The sequence below is a fragment of the Bison bison genome, unplaced genomic scaffold (genome assembly GCF_000754665.1).
Source record: "Bison bison bison isolate TAMUID 2011002044 unplaced genomic scaffold, Bison_UMD1.0 scf7180017863991, whole genome shotgun sequence".
NCBI classification, from domain to species: Eukaryota; Metazoa; Chordata; class Mammalia; order Artiodactyla; family Bovidae; genus Bison; species Bison bison.
The window spans coordinates 221,015-246,023 of record NW_011494563.1 but is presented as its reverse complement, the minus strand read 5'-3'; the positions used below and the strand labels follow the sequence as shown (position 1 = coordinate 246,023).

The window sequence follows — 25,009 nt, the reverse complement described above, 5'->3', positions numbered from 1 at the left end:
ACCGTCTCCTGTGTCTCCTGCATTGCAGGCGGATTCTTTACCTGCTGAGCCATAGAGGAAATCCCAAAATGTCCTTGTATACATTAAATCACTTATTCTTTATAACAATATTTTGAGTTAAATTAGCTTATACTTGTTTTATAGATTATAAAATACAGGTCCAGAGATGATGAGAAACTTACCTGTAAATGTACAGCTAGTAACAGTCGTGCCCCACTCTTAGCGACCCCGTAAACTGTGGTCCAGCAGGCTCCCTGTACGTGAAAATTTCCAGGCAAGAATACTGGAGTAAGTTGCCATTTCCTTCTCCAGGAGATCTTCCAAACTCAAAGAGTGAGCCTCGAGTCTTCCGAGAAGTCTTAAAAAGAGCTGCCCCCTCTGAGGTTCGAACTCAGGACCTTCAGATTATGAGACTGACGCGCTGCCTACTGCGCTAAGGAGGCAGATACCTGTACTTATTTCTATTCCAAAGTAGTCTAGCTTCAGAATCCATATTTGTAACCACTATGTGGTTTCCTCAAGTATTGATAGGTGATGATCTCCATGATTTACTGTCAAGGGCCAAAAGCAACATACAGGATAATGTGCAGTAGATTTTTGTATACATGGGTTTGTATAATCTAAAATATCTCCAGAAGACTACTACACAAATTGCTACTATTGGTTATTTTTGCAGAAAGGATGCTGGATAGCCTAGGAGCAGGGATGGATAGAAAATCTTTTTTGATTGTGATGTTTTTACGCACTTTGAATTTTTAGTCATATGTGCACATTGTCCATAAACAAACAAATGAAATAATAAGATAATAAATGCTTCAGTAGAGATGTATGTGGAAAACCCAAGGAGCAAAAAATAAATAATAGTTACCAGCAGAGGGGAGTGGTGTACAAAAAGCATTCTGGGCAGATGAAGTAAGAACACAGATGTCACATTCAAGGCACTGGGAATGTTGGTGGGATTAACGTCTACAGGAGTGGGCAAAAGGGAGCAGTGCAAAGGGTTGAGCAAGCAGTCTGAATGTTACACAAAGGGCTTCATTCTGTATCATGAGCACACTTGGCAAAACAATGATAGGACTTCAGTATAAAACCTCTAGGTATGAACCGTGAAGAGTTTATCAAATAAGATTCTGAAATAGTCATGATTCTAGATGCCAGCTTAACATTGTATGGTCATTTAAATGAAGCAGACTCTCACATTATTTGTTAAATTATCTATCAGTCATAGATGTTTCTTTGTTTTTCTGAGCATGATGGAGACAGAGAAAGTACCACTAATCCATTAGGGAACTAGTAGTCCTTTTCTTAACCAGTTAAAAAGAGATGACAAACACAACATTCTTACCTTTGCAACCAGGGAGTCAGAATTGCAAACTGCATTGATCTGTATTTAAGTACGCTGCAATAAAGGTCTAATTTTTGGTCATGGACCTGTCTTACAAATCAAGTGACACTCCCACATTTTTATTAGCTGAGAACAGACAGTAGTTTCAAATACTGGCACAGAATTTCATATTGGACAGGAGAAAGGGAATCTGACAACACATTAGGTCACTTTTTACAGCCAGATAATTAATAAATTAATGAAATTCTTAATATATCAGCTCCTTAATGGGTGATGTGGATAAAAATAAAGAAAGGAAAGAGGACGTTGAGAAAGGTAATTTTAAGGAAGGCACTTGGACAAGGCCTCACAGAGGAGTCATTGGCATAAAGTGGTGAGTCACTACCTGGGGGAATCTGTTCCAGGCAAAAGGAACAAGTACCCAAATCAGGCTCCTACTTAGTGTGTTTTGGGAACTGCCAAAGGCTGCTGTGGCTGGAGCAGAGGGAGCCATGGGATGAGAAGTTTCAACTTCTCATCTTTTTATCTTTGTTCAACTTAATTTCTGCATGGAGCCTCAACAACCTGCAAGTTTTCTAGATAGCTGCTGAAAAAAATGCCCTGCAAAGCAAGAGAAGATCACTCCATCTCTGTTAAGATCTACATCCAGAAAAACAAACAATAAAATTGTTATAAAACCATTCCTGAAGAGGTGGGTTCTACCAAAGGAGTCTTATTCTCAGCCATACCCCAGCACCAAGCCCAGAGCCTAGAATGTACACTGAGTCAATGACATGCCAACCAATGTCTCTTTACAGCTTAATATAATGAAAGGACATAGCACTTAGATGGTTATTTAAAGAGGGGAGTTTTCTTATCTTTAATCATCCCACTCTCACAAGACCCCACACAAGCCTGCCAATTTTGTGAAAAAACATTAATTTTGAAAATATATGACAAACAAATTGGCCCATAGAAAGACACTGATGTTCACATTACTTATGGTGGCAAAATATTGGGAACACTCTCATTGAGCAAAACTAAGATTAGGTCAAGAAAATTCCTGTTTCTAGACCTGTTCAGGTTACTGTTCCTGCATGCTAAACAGCCCGAACTTGATGGCACAAAGCATTTTATTAATCTTCATGGAGGCTGTGGTCAGGAATTAGGTCAGAGCACAGCTGCAATGGCTATCAGCTCTAAAATGTCTGGGGCTTTAGGCAGAAGATCATTGACTTGTCATTTACAGGACAACTGCTGAGGGCTAGAATTATCTAAAAGCATCTTCACTCATTTGTCTGGCAATTGACACTGGCTGTGGGCTAGGACTAACATTCAGAGCACTTTTCTTTTTTTGGCCACTGACCTGGAGGATCTTTTTCCCTGACCAGGGAGCCAATCTGGTTGCACATGGATGGAAGTGCAGAGTCCCACTGGATGACCAGGGAATTCCCAGCCTGAGCACTTTTATGTAATCTGGCTCCCTAACTGTGTGGTGGCTTCAGAATGGTCAGACATCTCATACATTCCAAAGAGGAGTGCCCCAGAACACCTAACCAGAAGTTGTGACATCCTATCTCAGAATAAAAGTCATAATCCTAACAAGGTCCCACACAGCACTGCCAGTTGTATATGAGAAGATGATTAAGTGAGAGGGTACAAAGGTGGAAGCAGGGACTTTACCCTTAGAAAAGATCCTTGAAAATCCAGATGAAAATGTTTTACAAAAGTCATGCTGTTCTACGGATAATTCTTGGTATAGGAATGTCCTGAGTATCACTGGACTTCCAGCATCTGGCCCTGACCTGAAAACCAGTTGTGCCACTAAGCCATGTGAGACAACCAAAACACCCACACATTTTCAAAATTACCCCTCCAGAAGGTACAATTTTGTTGGAGGGTTGGGGGTGGGGGTCACGTTGTTTAAATTTTGGTAATTGGCATCTAGTGCATCAAAGATGAATATTTGCCACAAGAGATACTTTTTCAAAAGCCTCCCTTGTGGGCCCCATGGTGTAATGGTTAGCACTCTGGACTTTGAATCCAGCGATCCGAGTTCAAGTCTCGGTGGGACCTTCCTGGTTGTTTCCCTATTCCATTTTACTTCTGCAATCTCGTCCCAGCGTTTCCCCTTTTCTCTTGTAATCCAACCCACCACACGTCAGTCTTAACGAGCAATAGTAACAGAGTCTTCTCTGATGGGAAGTCGGAGCCCACCGGCTGCTGAGCGAAGCTGTGTTCAGAATCCAGCACTACCAGGAGAAGCCGCCCGTCCTGTAACCCGCGCCCAGGTCTGCCCAGGTCCGGATGTGGAGGCGCCGTCTCTCCGCTGTCTCCCTTTGCTTTATTCCTAGAAAGAAATCTGTGTGAGCAGGCAAAAGAACTTTTTTAAAAAGAATGGCCACTTTATCCTAAAACTGGAAAAGGAAGTCTAAACTGAGAAGTGATAAATTTGTGATTAGAAGGCGATAAACACGGAGCGTTTCTGTTCTCTCTCGCGGCTGGGCTCTTCACAGAGGGCGCTCAGAAGAGGCATCTGAGCCTACAGGAGCAGAGCACGATAGATGGACTAGCAGTCCGCGCCCTTAACACTTTCAGGCCACCTCTTCCCGTTATAACTGCAAATTCCTTCAATTCTTAGACATGCTAGGAATACCTCTGCACAAAGTTGATCTTGTGGGACTGTTCTTCAAACTGTGGGTAGCAACCCATGAGTGAGCAGCCCTTGCTATCACCTTTGAGAATTCCAGTACAGGACAAGTTATTTCCACTTTGCTGGGGGCAGCTCCCCACATTTTCATGACTGTTGAAACCTAACCTAACCTGGCCACACCTCCAACCTCGTTTGTCACCGTTCCTGTTACACTCGTCCCTCCAAAATATCTTCTAGTCACAAGCTATGATACAATTATTTCTACCATCTTCTTTTCCTTTCCGTATTTACTACCAGCAAAACGTTTTTGCCCTCCATTTTGCCCCCAGTTCTGATTCTCTATTCATTCCTCAAATATTAACTTAGACCTTTCAGCACTTCTTACCCAGGCCTTCATCCGCTCCCTTGTCTAGGCTTGCGTGCTCCATCTGTGTTTCCTCAGCACCCAAATGTCCCCTTCTCCTACCATCTCACGTTTTAATTACTTGTTGAATAACTCCCCCACTGCTGCTCTAGACAGAGGATATCCTAGGGGAGAGACCAGTACTGTGGCTTTGTTCACCTTTCACTTCTCAGTCCCACAATCCCTGGCTCCTGTTAGGAGTTTAAAAATATTGAGTGCAGAGTTCCCAGGCGGCCTAGTGGTTAGAATTCCAAGCTATCCTTGGTTGGGGAACTGAGATCCTGTAAGATACGTGGCCAAAAGAAACAAAAAAATAAATTAAAGAGAAAAGAAAAACTTGCTGAGTGCATAAAGTTTCATCCCAGAACCCAGGGTAGCTTGTGTCCATGTTTGGTTACAAAACATTCTGCTCTGCTTTTTCCCAAATTTCTTCTCACTCTTTTCCTTCAATGATCCCAAGTCTACAGTAAACTCTGAGAACCAGACTTTGCCCAGGACTGGAGCAGAAACTTCCCTGAAGGTGAATGTCAACCATGACTTTGTCTTAATGAGGCCACAGCAATAGCTCAATTTGGAGTTGAGGAAGGATATGTAATAAGAGCACTGAATTTTGTACTTTTGAATGAGAATTTGAAAAGAAGGTCTCTTTTGACTACATGCTTGCCCTGTCATTCTAAAGTCTGAATGTGCCTACTTGTGGTTATCTATTGGCTAGGGGGAGGCCAGTGCCTGCCATGGGCCTAGCCTCTGAAAAGAGCTAATTACACATTTGTCATTCAGTTGAAGATTTTTGAACGCTGCATAGAAAGTGAGGATTTAATCTGAAGGCGTTCTTTTTCCCTTGCTGGGGGTGCAGGAAGGAGACTTTAGCCTCTGAACACTGCACTTTATTTATTCCTTGCTGGAAGGGCTTCACTTGCTGTCCTCATCACAGTTCGCCTGAGGGCGTGAGTCTGGGAAAGCTGTAGGATGGGGCCCTGGGGAAGTACAGGCCTTTTCTCTGCTGCACGGGGTACGGCTGCTGCACAGGTCAAGGCCCCTTCCTCACGCAGTGCACTTTTGCTAACATATCAGGAATCACGCAGAGTCAAGGCCATTGGGACTATTCTCTGGGGCGCTGGAAAATGTCATCGGGCTGGTATATCCGTTGCTGACTAAGTTATGCCGATAGAAGAGGAATCTACCTGGGTTCTCCCCGCTCAGGTTTAAAAGCGTCTCCTTTGTAAGGACGTTTTTCTTGTACCCGCCAGGTTTTGACAGTTTAGGATCTCCAGTGGAGGATCTTTACCCTCTCTCCTGAGGGTCTTCTACCCACTCTATGCAAACAAGGAACAGTCTTCGGCCATTCTTCGCCTGTTCTAGAGGAAAACTCCCAACCCAGCATTTCGGAAAAGAACCAATTTAAAGATTTTGTCCAGTAAAAGCCACCCTGAAAAAATCCTTCTGTAAAGGAATCCTGGAAGAAACCTGGCCTTTTGTTTTTGGTGATTTCCACTCGCCCCCCTACGCCCGCCCCAGGTAGTGGGAGTTGCGCTTCATGGTCTAAATCCACTAGAGGCGCACGGACTCCGAAACCCGCCTCCGGTTTAAAATCTGAAATCCTGGAAAGCAATCCCAATCTGCAAATCATGAAAGTATTTCAGCTAGGTCAGTCTCATCCGACGGGCGTCGAATTTCAGGAAATTGCTTCGATCAAAGCTAGACTCCCCAGTACCGCTAAAGAAATCGCTGGGTACACACTGCTAAACTTGTGCTGGGTATTTTCGCCCGCGAAAAGCCAGCCTGAGGAGTTTGTGGAGATACTGGATTAGGATGCGACTCAGAATATTCACCAGGACCCATCACAGAAACTAACTGTCTTGCAGGTTTTCACCGAATATGGACGCCGAAGTGTGTGCGGGAAACAGATGCGGCAGCAGGGGAATCTTCTCTGTGTCCATTTGGGAGTCTCTATATTTTCTGTTGGTGAAAGTAGGACCGTGGGGCTCGACTCGGTCCTAGGAAGACTTTCGAGGGCCTTTCCTTTCCTTTTCCCCTCACCTCCCCGGTTCCACCTTGTGCTCCCAGGGCAGCAGGGATCTTACTCCAATCGCATCTTCCAAGCATGTTTAATTCCATTTTCCTTAAATGTCAGTGTCTTGTCTGCGACTCTGGTAAATCTTTCCATAACGCGTCAGCAAAAGAGGTAGATCAGTTCAGTTCACTTGCTCAGTCGTGTCCGACTCTTTGCCACCCCATGGGCTGCAGCACACCAGCCTTCTCTGTCCATCACCAACTCCCGGAGCTTGCTCAAACACATGCCCATCGAGGCCGTGATGCCATCCAACCATCTCATCCTCTGTCGTCCCCTTCTCCTTCTGCTTTCAATCTTTCCAGCATCAGGGTCTTTTCCAATGAGTCAGTTCTTTGCATCAGGTGGCCAAAGTGTTGGAGCTTCAGCTTACCACCCTAGAAAAAGACGATTTTCCGTGAAGTAATAGAATCTGAGAGAGAAGGGTGAAAGACACCAGGTCTCTGCCTCAGGTTATTCATCTGTAAAATAGAGATCATGATCCCCATCTCGTAGGACAACTCTGAGCCTTGGGTGAAGTAACAGTACAAAACGGTTATCATAAAACCGAGCACTCCGTGAGAATGTGTGGGTGGAAAGGCCGATTCCTAACATTAGGGAGGCAATGTTTTGCAGTAGAGTCTGGCTTAGATGATAGATACAGGCATGTGACAGGTAAGGGTTCATGACTTAATCCTAGAGGAGGAAATGCAAAATGTATTTCTACCCTTTAGAAAACCACATCAAGGTTCTTAGGGAGGAAGAATTATATCATCAAAGAATTTAGAAGGTATTTGTCCAGGACAGGCCCCATGGTGTAATGGTTAGCACTCTGGACTCTGAATCCAGCGATCCGAGTTCAAATCTCGGTGGGACCTGTAAAAACTCTGTTTTTACTTGAGTTCACATCCCCTTTCTGTAAATTTCTGATAACACTTATTTCTATGGAAATCTCATTGCAACCCCTGGAAGCTTTCACCCGCAGACACGAGGGCTAGGAAAAAAGTGCTATCTCTCTTACTACAAATTTTCTTTTCGTATACTAAATGCTTCTCAAAAATTACATCTTTACTTTTTATTGGTCACTTGCTACTATTAAACTTGAAAACAACTCAAACTGGGGGAGGGGGGAGACCCTTGAAATACAAAACACACACCAGAAATAGTTAAAATTGTATTTATCTTTTAATATATTTTTCTGTTTCAGAGTAATATAATAATCAGTAACAGCGTTTAAGCATAGAAAAATGCAATATGGAAGGATAAAATTTAATGGTATCTATAAAATAGAAATACCTTTGAAAGAAAAAAAGAATTCATGAACACTGACTTGTATACTTTTCAAGGATGCTAGCATATATCATGGAGACAGCAATGGCAACCCACTCCAGTACTCTTGCCTGGAAAATCCCATGGACAGAGGAGCCTGGTAGGCTGTAGTCCATGGGGTCAAGGAGTCGGACACTTACTGAGCGACTTCACTTTCACTTTTCACTTTCATATATTGGAGAAGGAAATGCAACTCACTCCAGTGTTCTTGCCTGGAGAATCCCAGGAACGGGGAAGCCTGGTGGGCTGCCTTCTATGGGGTGGCACAGAGTCGGACAGGACTGAAGTGATTTAGCAGCAGCAGCAGCAGCGGCATGTATCAAATTGCTCTTGGGTACCAATGGATAAAATTCAGTGATGGACTGGACTATTTTAATGTTCAAATTTTACCAATTACATTGTGAAAATGTTGGCAATTATATTCTTTAGGACGATTCAAACTTATGAAGAAACAATTTAGAAGACCACTGGAAGGCAATGTGAGAGCATCAGAATACTATGACAATTCATAAAGACTCTAAGAAATGAAGATAGCTTAAGGATACTGTCCTAGGTTAAAACAATGAAGTGATAAACCAAAGCAGCCCCCTCACCATCATCTCATTCTTAGACACATTTATTTCTAATTTTCAGGTGGATTTCTTTCTTATGTGAATTTGCCATTTAAGATCGTCTACTTTTCTTGTAGGCTTTCACCAAAGCATATTTTTACTAAAGCTTAGTTGCTCAAACATTTCTTATGCTATAGTTTCCAAGTAAATATTTTTTTCTTCTGAGTTTTCTTATTAATTGCAACTACATGCTTTATTATTTTACATTTTGTATTTAAATCACTAATCAATCTGAAATGTGATTTGTTACTTGTTGAAGGTAAATGTTCATCTCTGTTTTCTGCCAAAGGCAAAGTTAGTTATGTCATCACAGTTTATTTTAAAATTATCTTTGCCTACCTACTGAATTGAAATATCAAATTTGTCACTTATTAATGTCTATATTATTTTATCTATTTTATAAATTTATTTCCCTTTATGTATACTTATGACAATGTTAGCATCTTCTGATTAGATTTTATTTTAATACATTTTACTGCCCATAAAGCATTCTTCTCCTAGGGCATTTGACATTTTCAGATGAAGGGGAATAAGAAGATAAAGAAGGGGAGGTTGGAGATTCAAATAATGTTTCATTTTGTAATTTCAAGCTTCTTGTAAAAGTTGAGAACACATTGAATAAGCATACATATAAACCAGATATCCTGGAGTACAGAAATCTCAGGAGTTAGGTTTCAGTCCTTTGGATCTCTATTTAGTTATTAGTAAAGGTGCTGGTGCCATTAAACCCTGTCTTTTCCTTGGTGAACCCTGCAGGCTTTGAAGAGATCCAGAAAATAAAAATTATAGGTCATGAGGTTTCAGCATTTGTTTGAGGTAGCTAAGATGTGATAAAGCATAGTTTCTCTCTTTCAGTGAAACTATGAGCCATGCTGAGTAGGGACACCCAAGATGAACGGGTCATGGTGGAGGGTTCTGACAAAACGTGGTCCACTGGAGAAAGCAATGGCAAACCATTTGAGTATTCTTGCCTTGAGAACCCCATGAACAGTATGAAAAGGCAAAAATACAGGACACTGAAAGATGAACTCCCCATGTCGGTAGGTGCCCAGTATGCTACTGGAGATCAGTGGAGAACTAACTCCATAAAGAATGAAGAGACGGAGCCAAAGTAAAAACAACACCCAGCTGTGGATGTGACTGGTGATGGAAGTAAAGTCTGATGCTGCAAAGAGCAATATTGCATAGGAAGCTGGAATGTAAGGTCCATGAATCAAGGCAAATTGGAATCAAGCAAACAGGAGAAGGCAAGAGTGAACATTGACATTTTAGGAATCAGTGAACTAAAATGGACTGAAATGGGTGAATTTAACTCAGATGACCATTATATCTACTACTGTGGACAAGAATCCCTTGGAAGAAATGGAGTAGCCATCATAGTCAATGAAAGAGTCCAAAATGCAGTACTTGGATGCAATCTCAAAAACAACAGAATGATCTCTGTTCATTTCCAAGACAAACCATCCAATATCACGTTAATTCAAGTCTATGCCCTGACCAGTAACGGTGAAGAAGCTGAAGTTGAATAGTTCTATGAAGACCTACAAGACCTTCCAGAACTAACACCCCCAAAAAGATGTCCTTTTCATCATAGTGGACTGGAATGCAAAAGTAGGAAGTCAAGAGATACTTGGAGTAACAGGTAAATTTGGCCTTGCAGTACAAAATGAAGCAGGGCAAAGGCTAACAGAGTTTTGCCAAGATAATCCACTGGTCATATAAAATACCATTTTCCAACACAAGAGCTGACTCTACACATGGACATCACCAGATGGTCAGTACTGAAATCAGATTGATTATAGTCTTTGCAGCCAAAGATTGAGAAGCTCTATACAGTCAACAAAAACAAGATTGGGAGTTGACTGTGGCTCAGATCATGGACTCCTTATTGCCAAATTCAGATTTAAATTGAAGAAAGTAGGGATAACCACTAGACCATTCAGATATGACCTAAATCAAATCCCTTATGATTATACAGTGGAAGTGACAAATAAATTCAAGGGATTAGATCTGATAGAGTGCCTGAAGAACTATTGACAGAGGTTTGTGACATTGTACAGGAGGCAGTGATTGGAGACCATCCCCAAGAAAAAGAAATGCAAAAAGGCAAAACGGTTGTCTGAGGAGGCCTTACAAACAGCTGTGAAAGGAAGAGAAGTGAAAGGCAAAGGAGAAAAGGAAAGATATACCTATTTGAATGCAGAGTTCCAAAGAATAGCAAGGAGAGATAAGAAAGTCTTCTTCAGTGATTAATGCAAAGAAATAGAAGAAAATAATAGAATGGGAAAGACTAGAGATCTCTTCAAGAAAATTAGAGATACCAAGGGAACTTTTCATGCAAAGATGAGCACAATAAAGGACAGAAATGGTAAGGACCTAACAGAAGCAGAAGATATTAAGAAGAGGTGGCAAGAATACACAGAAGAACTATACAAAAAAGATCTTCACAACCCAGATAAATATGATGGTGTGATCACTCACTTAGAGGCAGACCTCCTGGAATGTGAAGTCAAGTGGGCCTTAGGAAGCATCATTACAAACACAGCTAATGGAGGTGATGGAATTCCAGTTGAACTATTTCAAATCCTAAAAGATTATGCTGTGAAAGTGCTACATTCAATATGCCAGCAAATCTGGAAAACTCAGCAGTGGCCACAGGACTGGAAAAGGTCAGTCTTCATTCCAATCCCAAAAAAGGGCAATGCCAAAGAGTGTTCAAATTACCGCACAATTGCACTCATCTCACGTGCTAGTAAAGGAATGCTCAAAATTCTCCAAGCCAGGCTTCAACAGTACATGAACCATGAACTTCCAGATGCTCAAGCTGGATTTAGAAAAGTCAGAGGAACCAGAGATCAAATTGCCAACATCTGTTGGATCATTGAAAGAGCAAGAGAGTTCCAGAAAAACATCTACTTCTGCTTTACTGACTATGCCAAAGCCTTTGACTGTGTGGATCACAACAAACTGTGGAAAATTCAAGAGATGGAAATACCAGACCACCTGACCTGCACTCTGAGAAATCTGCATGCAGGTCAAAAAGCAACAGTTAGAACTGGACATGGAACAACAGACTGGTTCCAAATAGGGAAAGGAGTATGCCAATGCTGTATATTGTCACCCTACTTATTTAACTTATATGCAGAGTACCTCATGAGAAATGCTGGACTGAATGAAGCACATGCTGGAATCAAGACTGCTGAGAGAAATATCAATAACTTCAGATATGCAGATGACACCACCCTTACGGAAGAAAGCAAAAAAGATCTAAAGAGACTCTTAATGAAAGTGAAACAGGAGAGTGAAAAAGTTGACTTTAAACAACATTCAAAAAAACTAAGATCATGGCATCCTGTCCCATCACTTCATGGCGAATAGATGGGGAAACAGTAGAAACACTGACAAACTTTATTTTTTGGGCTCCAAAATCACTGCAGATGGTGATTGCAGCCATGAAATTAAAAGACGCTTACTCCTTGGAAGAAAAGCTATGACCAATCTAGACAGCATATTAAAAAGCAGAGACATTACTTTGCCGACAAAGGTCCATCTGTGGTTTTTCCAGTAGTCATGCATGAATGTGAGAGCTGGACTATAAAGAAAGCTGAGCACCAAAGAATTGATGCTTTTGAAGTGTGGTATTGGAGAAGACTCTTGAGAGTCCCTTGGACAGCAAAGAGATTCAACCAGTCCATCCTAAAGGAAATCAGTCTTGAATATTCATTGGAAGGACTGATGCTGAAGCTGAAACTCCAATACTTTGGCCACCTGCTGCGAAAAACTGACTCCTTGGAAAAAACCCTGATGCTGGAAAAGATTGAAGGCAGGAGGAGAAGGGGACGACAGAGGATGAGTTGATTGGATGGCATCACTGACTCAATGAACATGAGTTTGAGTGAACTCCAGGAGCTGGTAATGGACAGAAAGGCCTGGAATGCCGCAGTTCATGGGGTCACAAATATTTGGACATGACTGAGGGACTGAATTGAAATCATAGTTTACACAAATAAAGCCAAGGGTTCAATCTCTGAGGAATATCTTTTGATTTCTATGATCCACACTTCAAGGACAGTCTGTGACTCTCCTATTTTTTTCTCTCTTCCACTCTTTCCTGTTCCTTCTCTATTTCTCCCATAAAATTTTTGGGTTGGCCAAAAATTTCGTTCTGGTTTTTCCATAATGTCTTAATGAAGTTTTTGGACAACCCAATACTTCATGTACCCTAGAACTATTACTACACTTTTATATTGCCAGTTTCACTCATCTATCTTTGCTGTTTTCTGTTTTCCTGACTCCCCTTCCTTCTTGAAAAAAGATAGCATATTATAATCTTAATCTGTACATCCCCTCACATAAGTAACAATATCTCCTGTTAATCACTCCATATCTTTTTTGCAGCTGCATGGTACTTCTCCTCAGAGTCTATATGTCTCAGTTTATTCAACAAATCTCCTGTGCCTGGACATTTTCAGTTAAAAATGCTTTTTGGGAATATGCAAGCAAAATAAATTGAAAATGGTTGGTTTTGCCAAATAAGAACATATTCATCAGTGAAGTAAAGGAAGGAATGAAACAGATCCACCACATGCAAAATTTTATTAATATTTTTTCTTTTGATATTTTTCTCTGTGAATTCTCACTGCTTAGAAGAATTTCTATTTTCTTGTCATATATAGTCACTCATTTTAAATTATTTTAATTAGACATTTTCTCTCAATTTCTTTTGCAAATATATCAGTAAAACTATTTTTCTTCTAGTTTCTCCATGGAATTCTGATGCACAAAAAAATTGTAAATGTAGTCTACTGTTTTATATCATTTCATATGCAAGGTTTTTGTTTCTTTTTCTCGTAACATTCCCATGAATTCAGTTTATGTAAGTATGAACAGGGATAGTGTATGAAAGGTGTCTTCTCAATTATTGTAACATAAATTGCTTCAGAGAAGAGTTCACAGCATTTTTCTATTAACTTGAACATTATAAATCATGCCTAAGAATGAACAAAAGAGTGAAAGGAACCTGAACCCCCCGACTCAAGTAAAAAGGCAATGTAGGTTTCTAGCAACCAATGATCTCAGGCAAAATAACAATGTTTTTTTTTCTTTGAGTGTAAGGAAATGTGCAAGAAAATAAAAAATTATATCCTATCTCAGTATATAATCTCTGTAACACAAATGGTTAATTTGTTGGAAATAAACATGAAATTTGTCAGCTCTTCCTCTACTCCAAAGATAAGACTTGTCTCTTATCTTTTGAACGAGAAGGAAATTGTGCAGTCATTTGAGGAGAAAAAAGGAAAACGCTGAACCCTAAATGAACTTTAGGAAATCAAAATACACTCTCCGAGGCCGTGTATTGGAGATGTTACAAAAGTACTAGCAGAGGATGGTTTCGATCCATCGACCTCTGGGTTATGGGCCCAGCACGCTTCCGCTGCGCCACTCTGCTCCCATTGAGCCACTGGTTCTCCTCTTCCTTACCATATTAAAGATCAGCCACTTAGTTAGAATACATATTTTTTTCTCCCTCTTTCCTTAGCCTGAGATCAATTTCCCCAAGAATTAAATGACCTCAGTATTCCCCTCCATGTTGCGCTTTCCCAATCTGCCAAAAATCCGGCATCTTTCCTTCAGGAGCTGCTCTGAGCTCAGGGGAGGAACTTCGAAACAAGACGAGCAAAGTCCCCAAGTCCTTCCTTACGGATAACCGAGGAAGGCATGAATTCAGACTTGAGGAGAAAGGATATTAACTAGCTCGTTCTGTTTTCCGTCCTCAAGAAAGTTTCCCTGAGGAAACTAGAAGCAGCATTTCCATATATTGACTGACTGACTGCCATTTTCAGCTTTCCGGGCACCTGATTTACCCTCTCAGGCCTCTGCCCTTGGCTTCATGAAAAGGGGCTTCGTATCCCTTTGACAGTTTTCTCTCGTCCTCAGCGAATGCTGGATTTCCCAGACCAAAGAACAGAAACCTCTATTCTATTCTATTTTGGTCTGGATCTCCCAGACCAAAGAATAGAAACCTCTGACGCCTTTCATCCTGTGCTCTGTCTGCCAAATAACTTCCGCAAGTTTCCTCTTGCTCTTTTCACCATCTTCCTTCAGTCCCTTCAGGAGTTTCTGTTTCTTCATTAAATACTTGTTTTCCGGGTCCCAGAACAGGTAGGGTTTTGGTTAAGAAACAAACTCTGTAAACCTCAAGAGAGAATCTGAATGAAAACACTCCCCTGGCGGTTCTCAGTTGTCAGTACTAATTTCATTGTGGCTTGGTACTTTGTTCTTGTTCGTGCTACGGAAGAAGGGTCCTGTGTTTAAAGATAAACAAAGATCAATGTGGTCAGTTGGAAACCTCAAGCAAAAGCTATTGTTTCCGCCCGGTTTCGAACCGGGGACCTTTCGCGTGTTAGGCGAACGTGATAACCACTACACTACGGAAACAAGATATAGAGCTGTTATTTTTTTTTTTTTTTTTTTGGTCAGGATAGGTGAAAGCATGTCTATAACCCAGGGCTATTTACCAAAATATCCTGCGATATTTAGTCGAGAGAATAGCAACTTTCCAAGTGCTCATCTGCAATTGCCTAGGTCTGTTAGCGTCAAAATCTATAAAGCAACAAGAAAAAATAGTCCATAACGTATAAGAATGAACACAGACCTGCTGACCAAAAGAAACCACGCGCAAAAGAGAACGTATTCTATGACGCCAATTGTTTACATTACAAAGTAGGCAAGAAGCTTTTGCATTGTTAGGAGTCAGAATAGTGGTTCCCTGGGAGTAGGTAGAGTGGGTAGTTACTAGAAAGTTCTAGGAATATTGCTGATACGCCTGCTGGTTATCCAGAGATGGTCAATTTGTGTAGAATCATCAAGAAAACATTTTTATACTGGGAGGTGGGGTTATTTACTGAAGAAACTGGGGAGTGCCAGTTGTGGGGACTGGCTAAGCAAGTTGTAAATCCATAGGGCAGGCACTCAGGTAAGACTGGCAATCAGAAAGGGCAGGCAGGAAACAATAGAAAAATTATTAATGAAACAAAAATTTGGCTCTTTGAAAAGTTCAACAAAATTGACAAATGTTTAGCTAGATTTACAAAGAAAAACATAAAGAAGATATTCAAATTACTAAAATTAGAAATGCAAGTGGGGATATTACTACAGATTTTGCACAAATAAAAATATAACAAGCCAACACTATGAAAAATTGTATGACTGCATATTGGATAACCTAAATGAAATGGACAAATTCCCAGAAACACACAATTTACCAAAACTGAAACATGAAGAAACAGATATTTTGACAGCCTATAACTGTTAAGTATATTGAAGCAGTAATCAAAAAAATTACAACAAAGAAAAGTCCAACCTAGACATTTTCACTGGTGGATTCTACCAAACATTTAAAGAAGAATTAACACAATCCCTCTCAAACTCTTCCAAAAAAATTGAAAAGACGGGAACATAACTCATTCTATGAAGACTGCATTCCCTTAATATCAAAGCCATTAGAAGAAAAGAAAACTGCAGATTAATATCCCTGATGAACATAGATGCAAAAATCCTCAACAAAATGTTAGCAAACTGAATACAGCAACATATTATACACCACAGCCAAATAAGATACATTCCTGGAATGTAAGCGAGATTTAACATATTAACAGAATGAAGAAAAAAAGAACAGGACCATCTCAATAGATGCAGAAAAAGCATTTGACAACATTCTTTCATGATAAAAAAAATCAATAAACTAGGAATAGCAGGAAACTATTTTATCTTCATGATAAAAGTCATTTATCAAAAAGTCACAGCATCTTCAATGGTGGAAAAGTGTAAGCTTTTTCTCTAATACCTGGAACAAGACATAGGTGTTCACTTTTACTACATCTATTCAGCATAGTAATATCAATTCTAGCCAGGACAAGTAGTCAAGAGAAAGATATAATGTCATACATAGAAAGTGCTGAGGATTACACACACACACACATTAGAGCTAATAAAAGAATTCAGCAAAATTGAAAGATACAAAATTCAACATACAAAATCAGTTGCATGTTTATTCACTTACAATGAACAATCCAAAACAAATTAAGAAACAGTTCCTTTTACAATTGCATGAACAAGAATGAAACATTTAGGAATGAACTTAATCAAGGTGGAGGCAGAGGTTTACACTGAAAACCATAAAACTTTAGAGAGAGAAAAAAAAAGATATTAAAGAAGATATCAGTGAATGGAAAGATATCTGTATTCATGAATTGTAAGACTAATATGGTTATAATGTCAATAAAGTCCAAAGTGATCTGCAGTTTCAATACAATCCCTATCATAATCCCAATTTTTTTTAGAGATTAAAAAAATTCATCCTAAAATTAACATTGACTCTTGTGGAACCCCCCAAATAGCCAAAAAGATCTTGAAAAAGCAGAATAAATTTGGAGCCCTCTCACTTCTTAATTTCACAATTTACTTTAAAGCTACAGGAACCAAATCCATGTGGTCCTGACTTACAGCCAGAAATATAGACCAATGAAATAGAATAAAGACCCCACAAGTAGATTCTTGCATATATGATCAGTTGGCTTTTGACAAGAGTGCCAAGACCATTCAATGGAGAAATTACAGTCTTTTCAACTAATGGTGCTAAGAAAACTGTTTATCTACTGAAAGAATTAAAGGTGAACTTCATTAAAATTGTAAAACTTGCTATGTGAAAGACATTTTAACAAAAATTAAGACAAGACAGAGAAAAATATTTGCAAATGAGACATCTGAAAAACGACTGTTACTCAAAATGTTATTTTAATACTCAACCAGAAAACAACCCATTAATTTTCTAACTCCTGCTTCTTTGCTTGTCTTCAAAATATCTTCTCCAGCAGCCTTTGAAGATTAAAGTTCTGAGGCCATGGAGTTTGCTTTTGAAGCCAAGAAGATAAAGGCCTCGCTGGGATTCGAACCCAGGATCTCCTGTTTACTAGACAGGCGCTTTAACCAACTAAGCCACGAGGCCCCGATAGTGAAGAACGTCACAACGTGTTGTTTTTCATTTCAGCGGTTTGGTTGAGATTTTACTACGAAGTATATTTGGACATGGAGAAGGCAATGGCACCCCACTCCAATACTCTCGCCTGGAAAATCCGATGGATGGAGGAGCCTAGTAGGCTGCAGTCCATGGGGTCGCTAAGAGTCAGACACGACTGAGCGACTTCACTTTCACTTTTCACTTTCATGCATTGGAGAAGGAAATGGCAACCCACTCCAGTGTTCTTGCCTGGAGAATCCCAGGGACGGGGGAGCCTGGTGGGCTGCCGTCTACGGGGTCGCACAGAGTCGGACACGACTGAAGTGACTTAGCAGCAGCAGCAGCAGCATATTTGGACAGGAATCTCTTCTAGGAATGGAAACTTGATCTGACCAGAGATTCAAAATCAGAATTGAACAGTCAAAGGACTTGAGGGGGCCATTTCTTTTCCATGAATTTATCAAAAAGAAAGATCTGGTTATGGACGGAGGCAGTTCGAACAGTCCAAGTAAAGATTGAAAAGAAAGTTAAAGTCTCTCAGCCTTTGCGACCTCACGGACTGGAATTCTCCAGGCCAAAATCCTGGAGTGGATAGCCATTCCTTCTCCAGGGGATCTTTTCAACCCAGATATCGAACCAATGTCTCCCACATTGCAGACGGATTCTTTACCAGCTGAGCCACAAGTAAAAATTGGACTGCCCCAGAAACTTGAACAGTTGTCTTTGGACCCTCTTTGCTTATCTGGTACAACTGACACGACCCTTTCATCGTGGGGTTTCTCTTGGTTACCTGAGAGATATTCACACATTAAGTGTTCAATATTACTTCATTCTATTCCAACTTGTGCTTCAGGATTTCATTTCAGCTCTGTCTCCTCCAGATACACAAATTTCCTATTTGGGAGCTTCGTTCATGGATTCTTAAATTCCCCATGACAACTTTCAGCACTCCTACATGACTGTTGCCATTTAAGACAGTTGATGTTAGGATTACCTGGGAGTCCTTGGTAAAATTAAGATTCTTGAAATCTACCCTATTGATTAAAGGATCATTGCAAGAGGGGTTCTGGAATCTGCATTTGTAATAAGTCTTCCGGGGGATACTTTTGAGTGCAAAGATTGGAGTCCCTATTGTCACAAGTGCTGTCTTTTCTGGAAGCACTTGAAGTTCTAGTCTTCCGGTCTGTAGCCAGCAGTACCTGAATTGAGAACTTCCAGATGTACAAGCTGGGTTTCAAACAGGCAGAGGAACCAGAGATCAAATTGCCAACATTTATTGGATCATAGCGTTCCCCACCCCCACCCAAAAATCTACTTCTGCTTCATTGACTATGCGAAAGCCTTTGACTGTGTGGATCACAAATAACAGAGGAAAATTCTTAAAGAGATGGGAGTACCAGACCACTTGAAGAGGAGAGTGAAAAAAACTGGCTTGAAACTTTACATTAAAAAAACTACGATCATGGCATCTGGTCCCATCACTTCAGGATAAATATAAGGGAAATAGTGGAAGCAGTGACAGATTTTGTTTTCTTGGGCTGTAAAATCACTGTGGACAGTGACTACAGTCACGAAATTAAAAGATGCTTGCTCCCAGGAAGAAAAGTTATGACAAATATAGCGTATTAAAGACCAGAGATACTACTTTGCCCCCAAAGGTCCGTACAGTCAAAGCTTTGGTTTCTCCAGGAGTCGTGTATGGATGTGAGAGTTGTACGATAAAGAAAACTGAGGGCCAAAGAATTAATGTTTTCAAACTGCGGTGCTGGAGAAGACCCTTGAGAGCCCCTTGAACAGCAGGAAGATCAAACCAGTCAATCCTAAAGGAAATCAACCCAGAATATTCATTGGAAGGACTAATGCTGAAGCTGAAGCTCTAATACCTTGGCCTCCTGATGCGAAAAGCTGACTCATTGGAAAAAACCCTGATGCCGCGAAAGATTAAGGACAGAAGAGTAAGGGGGCAGCAAAAGATGAGTTGGTTAGGTAGCATCAGTGGACATGAATTTGAGCAGACTCCGGAAGGTAGAGAAGGACAAGGAAGCCTGGCGGGCTGCAGTCCATGGAGTGGCAAGGAGTCGGACACGACTTAGGGACTGAGCAACAACCACAGCCTATACCTAGCCCAATGTGTTTCTTTTATGGACATATTGGGCTGTCAGTGAAAGCATTTTGCCATTAAAATCAAAGTCACGAATTTGAACTGCCTCTGGGTCCACTGCTGCTGCTGCTAAGTCGCTTTAGTCGTGTCCGACTCTGTGCGACCCCATAGACGGCAGCCCACCAGGCTCCCCCGTCCCTGGGATTCTCCAGGCAAGAACACTGGAGTGCGTTGCCATTTCCTTCTCCAATTCAGGAAAGTAAAAAGTGAAAGTGAAGTTGCTCAGTCGCGACCCCATGGACTGCAGCCTACCAGGCTCCTCCGTCCATGGGATTTTCCAGGCAAGAGTACTGGAGTTGGGTGCCATTGCCTTCTCCGCTGGGTCCACTAGTGATTTCCAAATGTAATCCCAAAGTGAGCTCGTTTCAATATAGTGTCTCTTGGGCCCCAGTCTGTTGTCGTGCGGTGGGGGGTTGAATTCAGCAGGCAAACCGCTAATCTCTTAAGGAAAATTTGGGACAGTGCCTTCGGTAGTGGTACCTGAGAAGCCTTGTTGTTGGCGTTAGTGCGGTAATTTCTGCTACTCTAGGGCCTCCTCCTCCCACTTGTTTATTCCTTTTCGGACAAAGGATTAGCAACGGGGGTGTAGCTCAGTGGTAGAGCGCGTGCTTAGCATGCACGAGGCCCCGGGTTCAATCCCCGGCACCTCCACTTGGGAGTTTTCGACCTCCACCACTAGAATTTACAACGGCTACTGATGAGTAGTAGGTGAACTGAAGGAAATGTTGTGATTTTTCTCGTAATCCTTTCTTCTTTTCTTGGGCTTCCCTGGTGGCTCAGCTGTAATGAATGAGATTTCTCCAATTCAGGAGACCCCGCTTAGATCCCTGGGACGGGAAGATTCCCTGGCGAAGGAAATAGCAACCCATTCCTGTATTCTTGCCTGGAAATCCCATGGACAGGAAAGCCTGGAGGGATACAGTACATGGGGTCGCAAAAGAGTCGGACACTACTTAGCAACTAACAACAACAACAACAACCTTGAGAAAAGACAAACATTTCTCTGGATTTGAGGTGATCTAGTGAGAGCGGACAGGAAAAAGTGAGAGGTTTCAGAAAGCACAGAGAGCTTGCTGTGTTTTCTCAGTCATAATCCTCCTCATATTTTGATGCAATTCCACAAAGCCAGAAATAATTCAGTGCTTTCTTATATGCACAGGACAATACATTGGTTCTAATTTTAAAAAATAATTGCAGAACAGCGGTAGTCAGCAACCGGGATGGCCGAGTGGTTAAGGCGTTGGACTTAAGATCCAATGGGCTAGTGCCCGCGTGGGTTCGAACCCCACTCTCGGTAGGTGAAATTTTGCTCTCCTAAATCTTTCCTGAGAGAGTACTGGCCTTTAGAAATAAACTTGAAAGATTACATATCTGTTTTTCTATCCTTTTGTGAAACACTTCTTGTCTTCAAACCGAAAGAAATTGCTTCAGTAGGCAGTATTAAGTGTGTGAATTATTTCCCTGCACAGTTCTATTAAGACTGCCAACATAGGAAAACCGACCAAATCAACCATCTGCCTAAAGATATTTAAATACTTCAGCTCTGAGTTCCAAGAGAAATAGAAACTTGGACACCCCCCCCCCGGCCCCCCATTTGCTCTTCAGGCAATCAGGCAATAATAAAAAAGAAAAGAAAGTTCTCTGTAGCCCCCGCGGAAGTGAGGAGAGGGATTCTCATTGTTTCCAAAGCGTCCTACTCAGAAAGCTCAACTCTGCCTGGGCAGTCCCTCCAACTCACTCTGGAAAGCGTAGTTGATTCCTCACAAGCAGAATACAAGTGTTTTGTTCTATTTTGTTTTTCCAATTTGAAATGTAAAATATGGTCTCCTAGTGGAGTTTTTATTTACATTTTTCTTGTGGTGGTATTATTAAACATCTTCTATGTTTAAGAGCCATGTGTACTTCCTTTTCTGTGAACTGTTTTTTAATATCCTGTACTCATTTTTCTTCATGATTGCTGGGTCTTTCTCTTTTGATTTGTAGAAAGTTCTTTAAATGAGTCAATTAAGTCATGTTTTGATATGTAACAAGAAGTTCATTTGCACTTCGTTGTAATTTTGGACATTGCAGACTTTGGACTATGAGGGTGAGGTTATCAGTCTTGTCTTTTGTTTTGTGTCTAACTTGAATATGCCTTTTCCCTATACAAGATCAACAAGAGTAACAAAATAACTCATTTTTTCTAGAATGTCCCTTACTTCTTTTTAAACTTAGATCTCTGATATATATATTTTTTTTCCTGTCTTAATATGTGAGGTATCAGTCCAACTCTACTTCATTTCCAGAGGATTACCAGTGACCCCAGCACCATTATTGAATACCCATATTATGTCCAATGATTGAAATTCGAGCATATTAAATTCTGTTCTCTTTAAAATCCAGAGGACTAGAAGTCTGGCATCTTCAAGATGATTTAAAAGAGCATGGACTTTAAAACTCAACAATCATATACTCTAATTCTGGCTTTCCCACTAACTCTTTGAGCCTCAAGTTCTTCATGTGTTAAATGGGGATAATAATCCCTACTTCATGGAAGACAGTTGAAGAATGAAAAGATAATATATTAAGGGCTGGCAAATTAAGAAGGGCTCTTTGCCACTCTGAATACCCATATTATCTTTGCCACTCTGCAGGTTAGTTTCCTTCCTCCTTAAAAGAAACTCACACTCTTCCTTTATAGCAGTCTTTAAAATAAACCCAGAAATCAAATAAAAACTGTCCTGATAGTTAAAGTGCTTATGTTTTGAGATCAAACACCTAGATTCTGCATTTCGTAGTTCTCTAACCCCAACGGAGTTAGACAGCTCAGCAGGTCATTTTCATGAGCTTCCTCGGGTTTCAGGTCAGAGTCATCAGCATTGTGTTTGCTCCTGGTCGCCCTGGTAAGAGGAAGGAAGCTCCTCCTGAGAACTCATCTGAATAAGCTGGTTTGAGAAACACCAAGTTTCCATGGAGAGGCAAGACTCATCCTTAACAAAAGTGGATATTCTTGTTTCTTTCCTTTGGATGGGGTAGAGAAAGGGTGAGTGAAGAGTTTGTTTTTTCTGAAATGAGATTCCAGGGAACAAAGATTTTACTCATATTGAAACTTTCTGAAGAGAAAACACAGCAATCTCCTAGTGGTTGGTTTGCAAAGTAGTTTAGGTTATAATGTTGATGACACCAATGTCCAAGTTCCATCCCTACAGAAGTTAAATTACATACTTTTCTTCACGAGAGACTCAAATGAGATCTGAAATCACCATGCCATTCCCATCTCTGCCACAGAGAAGGTCTGAACCTGTTGTATCAGAGTTGATTAAATTCCTCCAGTCAGTGGGGGCTGCTGGCAATTTCTACTCAAATCCAACCTCTGTTGTTGTTTCTTGAGGTAGGCAGAATTCAGTGGTAACACAGATGCCCTCCCTCTGACATACAAATCCTGCACAATCCCTCATACTGTGAATATGATTAGGATATGCTACATAGCACCACTGACTTTAAAAAAGGAAGATAATCAGGAGTGAGCCTGACCTACTTAGGTGAGCCCTCGAAAGGGACTGGGCTCTTTCTGAAGTCAGAGATTGTAAGTGTGAGAGGAATTGAGGGATTGAAGTGAGAGAGAGTCTCTGTTGCTGGCTTTGAAGATGGAGGGGGCCAACAGAATGCAGGTAGCCAGTGGGAGCTGAGAACACCCAGCCAACAGCAAGAATGTAAGGATTCGACCATCACCATGAGAGCTTAGAATGCAGCCCCATGTATGATTTTAGCCTCGTTAAATCCTAGGTAGCAGAGAACTCAGCTACCTAGTGCTCACACTCCTTACTTACAGAAATCTGAGTAGATACTTGGGCATTGTTATAATCTGCTAAACTATGATAACTGGTTATGCGGCAACAGAAAACTAAAAGATTTCTGTTTATTTTTTTAAAGCACATAATGTAAAATGTAAAGCTGGAAATGTTATAACAGAAAGTTGAATTGTGTCAGGTAGAGGGTCAGGTGCCTCTGGGGGCCACTCTCCATCTTTGTTCTTTCTGTCCCTTTCTTGGGCTCCTGCTACTGACTCTCTGAGTGACCCTCACGTTTCATCTCTATGGATACCTGGAAACTGCTATTGGTATTTTAGATTAATATAAGCATATGTTCCCTGTTATATATATTATGTATTATAAGCGTTAATTTCACATCTAACACATAAAGTAAAAATAGCTACCAACTGATTCCTTAAACTACTTGTAGCATGCATTTCGATATGAAGTATGCAGCACTGGTGGTGGAGGGGGGCTAAGTTCCCACCCTCCCAGGCTTCTGGATAGAGGAAGAGACCTGCCAATAGTAATTTTAAGAGGTATCACTTAGTATCCTTTAGTTTTAAAACTAGAGTATGTATATCCCTGGGAATAAATGGACACAAGGAATCATTTTCCTGACCTTGGACATGTATGTGGATTCATTTAGGACTGACCTGCCTAAAAACTCTGTGTTTTCCCACCTTCTTTTGTCACAACTCTTCTCCCACTAAGAAAAAGGAGATAACTTTCAACCATCCAATAGCATACTCGTCTTATTTCCCCAAGACACAAAGCCTCCTCAAAGCATCTGACAAAATGACTCTAAATAATGCTATCAGTAAGAAAGTGAATGTCTTTAAAGACTGACTAACAAAATTCTTTTGCAGACTCAGATGGTTTCTTGAGGTGAAGGAATTCAAGCTGAGCTATTTCAAATCCTAAAAGAGGATGCTGTGAAAGTGCTGCACTCAATATGCCAGCAAATGTGGAACACTCAACAGTGGCCACAGGACTGGAAAAGGTCAGTTTTCACTCCAGTCCCAAAGAAAGAAAGGCAATGCCAAAGAATGTTCAAACTACCACACAATTGCACTCATCTCACACGCTAGCAAAGTAATGCTCAAAATTCTCCAAGCCAGGCATTAACAGTACCTGAACTGAGAACTTTCAGATGTTCAAGCTGGATTTAGAAAACGCAGAGGAACTAGAGATAAAATAGCCAACATCCACTGGATCATAGAAAAAGTAAGAGAATTCCAGAAAAACATCAACTTCTGCTTCATTGATCACACCAAAGTCTTTGGCTGTGTGGATCACAACAAACTGTGGAAAATTCTTAAAGAGATGGGAATACCAGACCACCTGACTTGCCTCCTGAGAAATCTGTATGCAGGTCAAGAAGCAACAGTTAGAACCAGACATGTAACAACAGACTGGTTCCAAATTGGGAAAGGAGTAGGTCAAGGCTGTATACTGTCATCCTACTTATTTAACTTATATGTAGAAAGTATATACATCATGTGAAATCCTGGGCTAGATAAAGCACAAGCTGGAATCAAGATTGCAGGGAGAAATATCAATAATCTCAGATGTGCAGATGACACCACCCTTATGGCAGAAAATGAAGAGGAATTAAAGAGCCTCTTGATGAAAGTGAAAGAGAAGAGTGAAAAGGTTGGCTTAAAG

The 25,009-nt window shown here is 40.8% G+C and overlaps 1 protein-coding gene and 8 non-coding genes across 9 annotated transcripts in view; 4 read left to right on the top strand and 5 right to left on the bottom strand.

Annotated features, from left to right (window-relative positions):
* LOC104984356 (histone H2A type 1-J-like) overlaps positions 1-5,919 on the bottom strand; it is a 9,663-nt gene extending 3,744 nt beyond the window's left edge. The window contains exons 1-2 of the mRNA XM_010834038.1: positions 5,888-5,919; positions 3,480-3,674 (exon numbers count right to left, since the gene is read on the bottom strand). Of these exons, the coding sequence (XP_010832340.1) occupies positions 3,480-3,674; positions 5,888-5,919 (227 nt within the window). The remainder of the gene's footprint in view (positions 1-3,479; positions 3,675-5,887) is intronic.
* TRNAM-CAU lies at positions 371-443 on the bottom strand. The gene has a single exon. It is a non-coding gene; the product is annotated as a tRNA-Met (tRNA).
* Positions 3,329-3,400, top strand: TRNAQ-UUG. The gene has a single exon. It is a non-coding gene; the product is annotated as a tRNA-Gln (tRNA).
* A 1,317-nt stretch (positions 5,920-7,236) lies between the features above and the next one.
* On the top strand, positions 7,237-7,308 carry TRNAQ-CUG. The gene has a single exon. It is a non-coding gene; the product is annotated as a tRNA-Gln (tRNA).
* A 6,439-nt stretch (positions 7,309-13,747) lies between these two features.
* On the bottom strand, positions 13,748-13,819 carry TRNAM-CAU. The gene has a single exon. It is a non-coding gene; the product is annotated as a tRNA-Met (tRNA).
* Positions 13,820-14,735: 916 nt separating this feature from the next.
* Positions 14,736-14,808, bottom strand: TRNAV-AAC. Its single transcript has one exon. It is a non-coding gene; the product is annotated as a tRNA-Val (tRNA).
* A 2,495-nt stretch (positions 14,809-17,303) lies between these two features.
* TRNAT-AGU lies at positions 17,304-17,377 on the bottom strand. The gene has a single exon. It is a non-coding gene; the product is annotated as a tRNA-Thr (tRNA).
* Positions 17,378-20,129: 2,752 nt separating this feature from the next.
* On the top strand, positions 20,130-20,201 carry TRNAA-AGC. The gene has a single exon. It is a non-coding gene; the product is annotated as a tRNA-Ala (tRNA).
* A 563-nt stretch (positions 20,202-20,764) lies between these two features.
* On the top strand, positions 20,765-20,847 carry TRNAL-UAA. Its single transcript has one exon. It is a non-coding gene; the product is annotated as a tRNA-Leu (tRNA).
* The last annotated feature ends 4,162 nt before the right edge of the window (positions 20,848-25,009 follow it).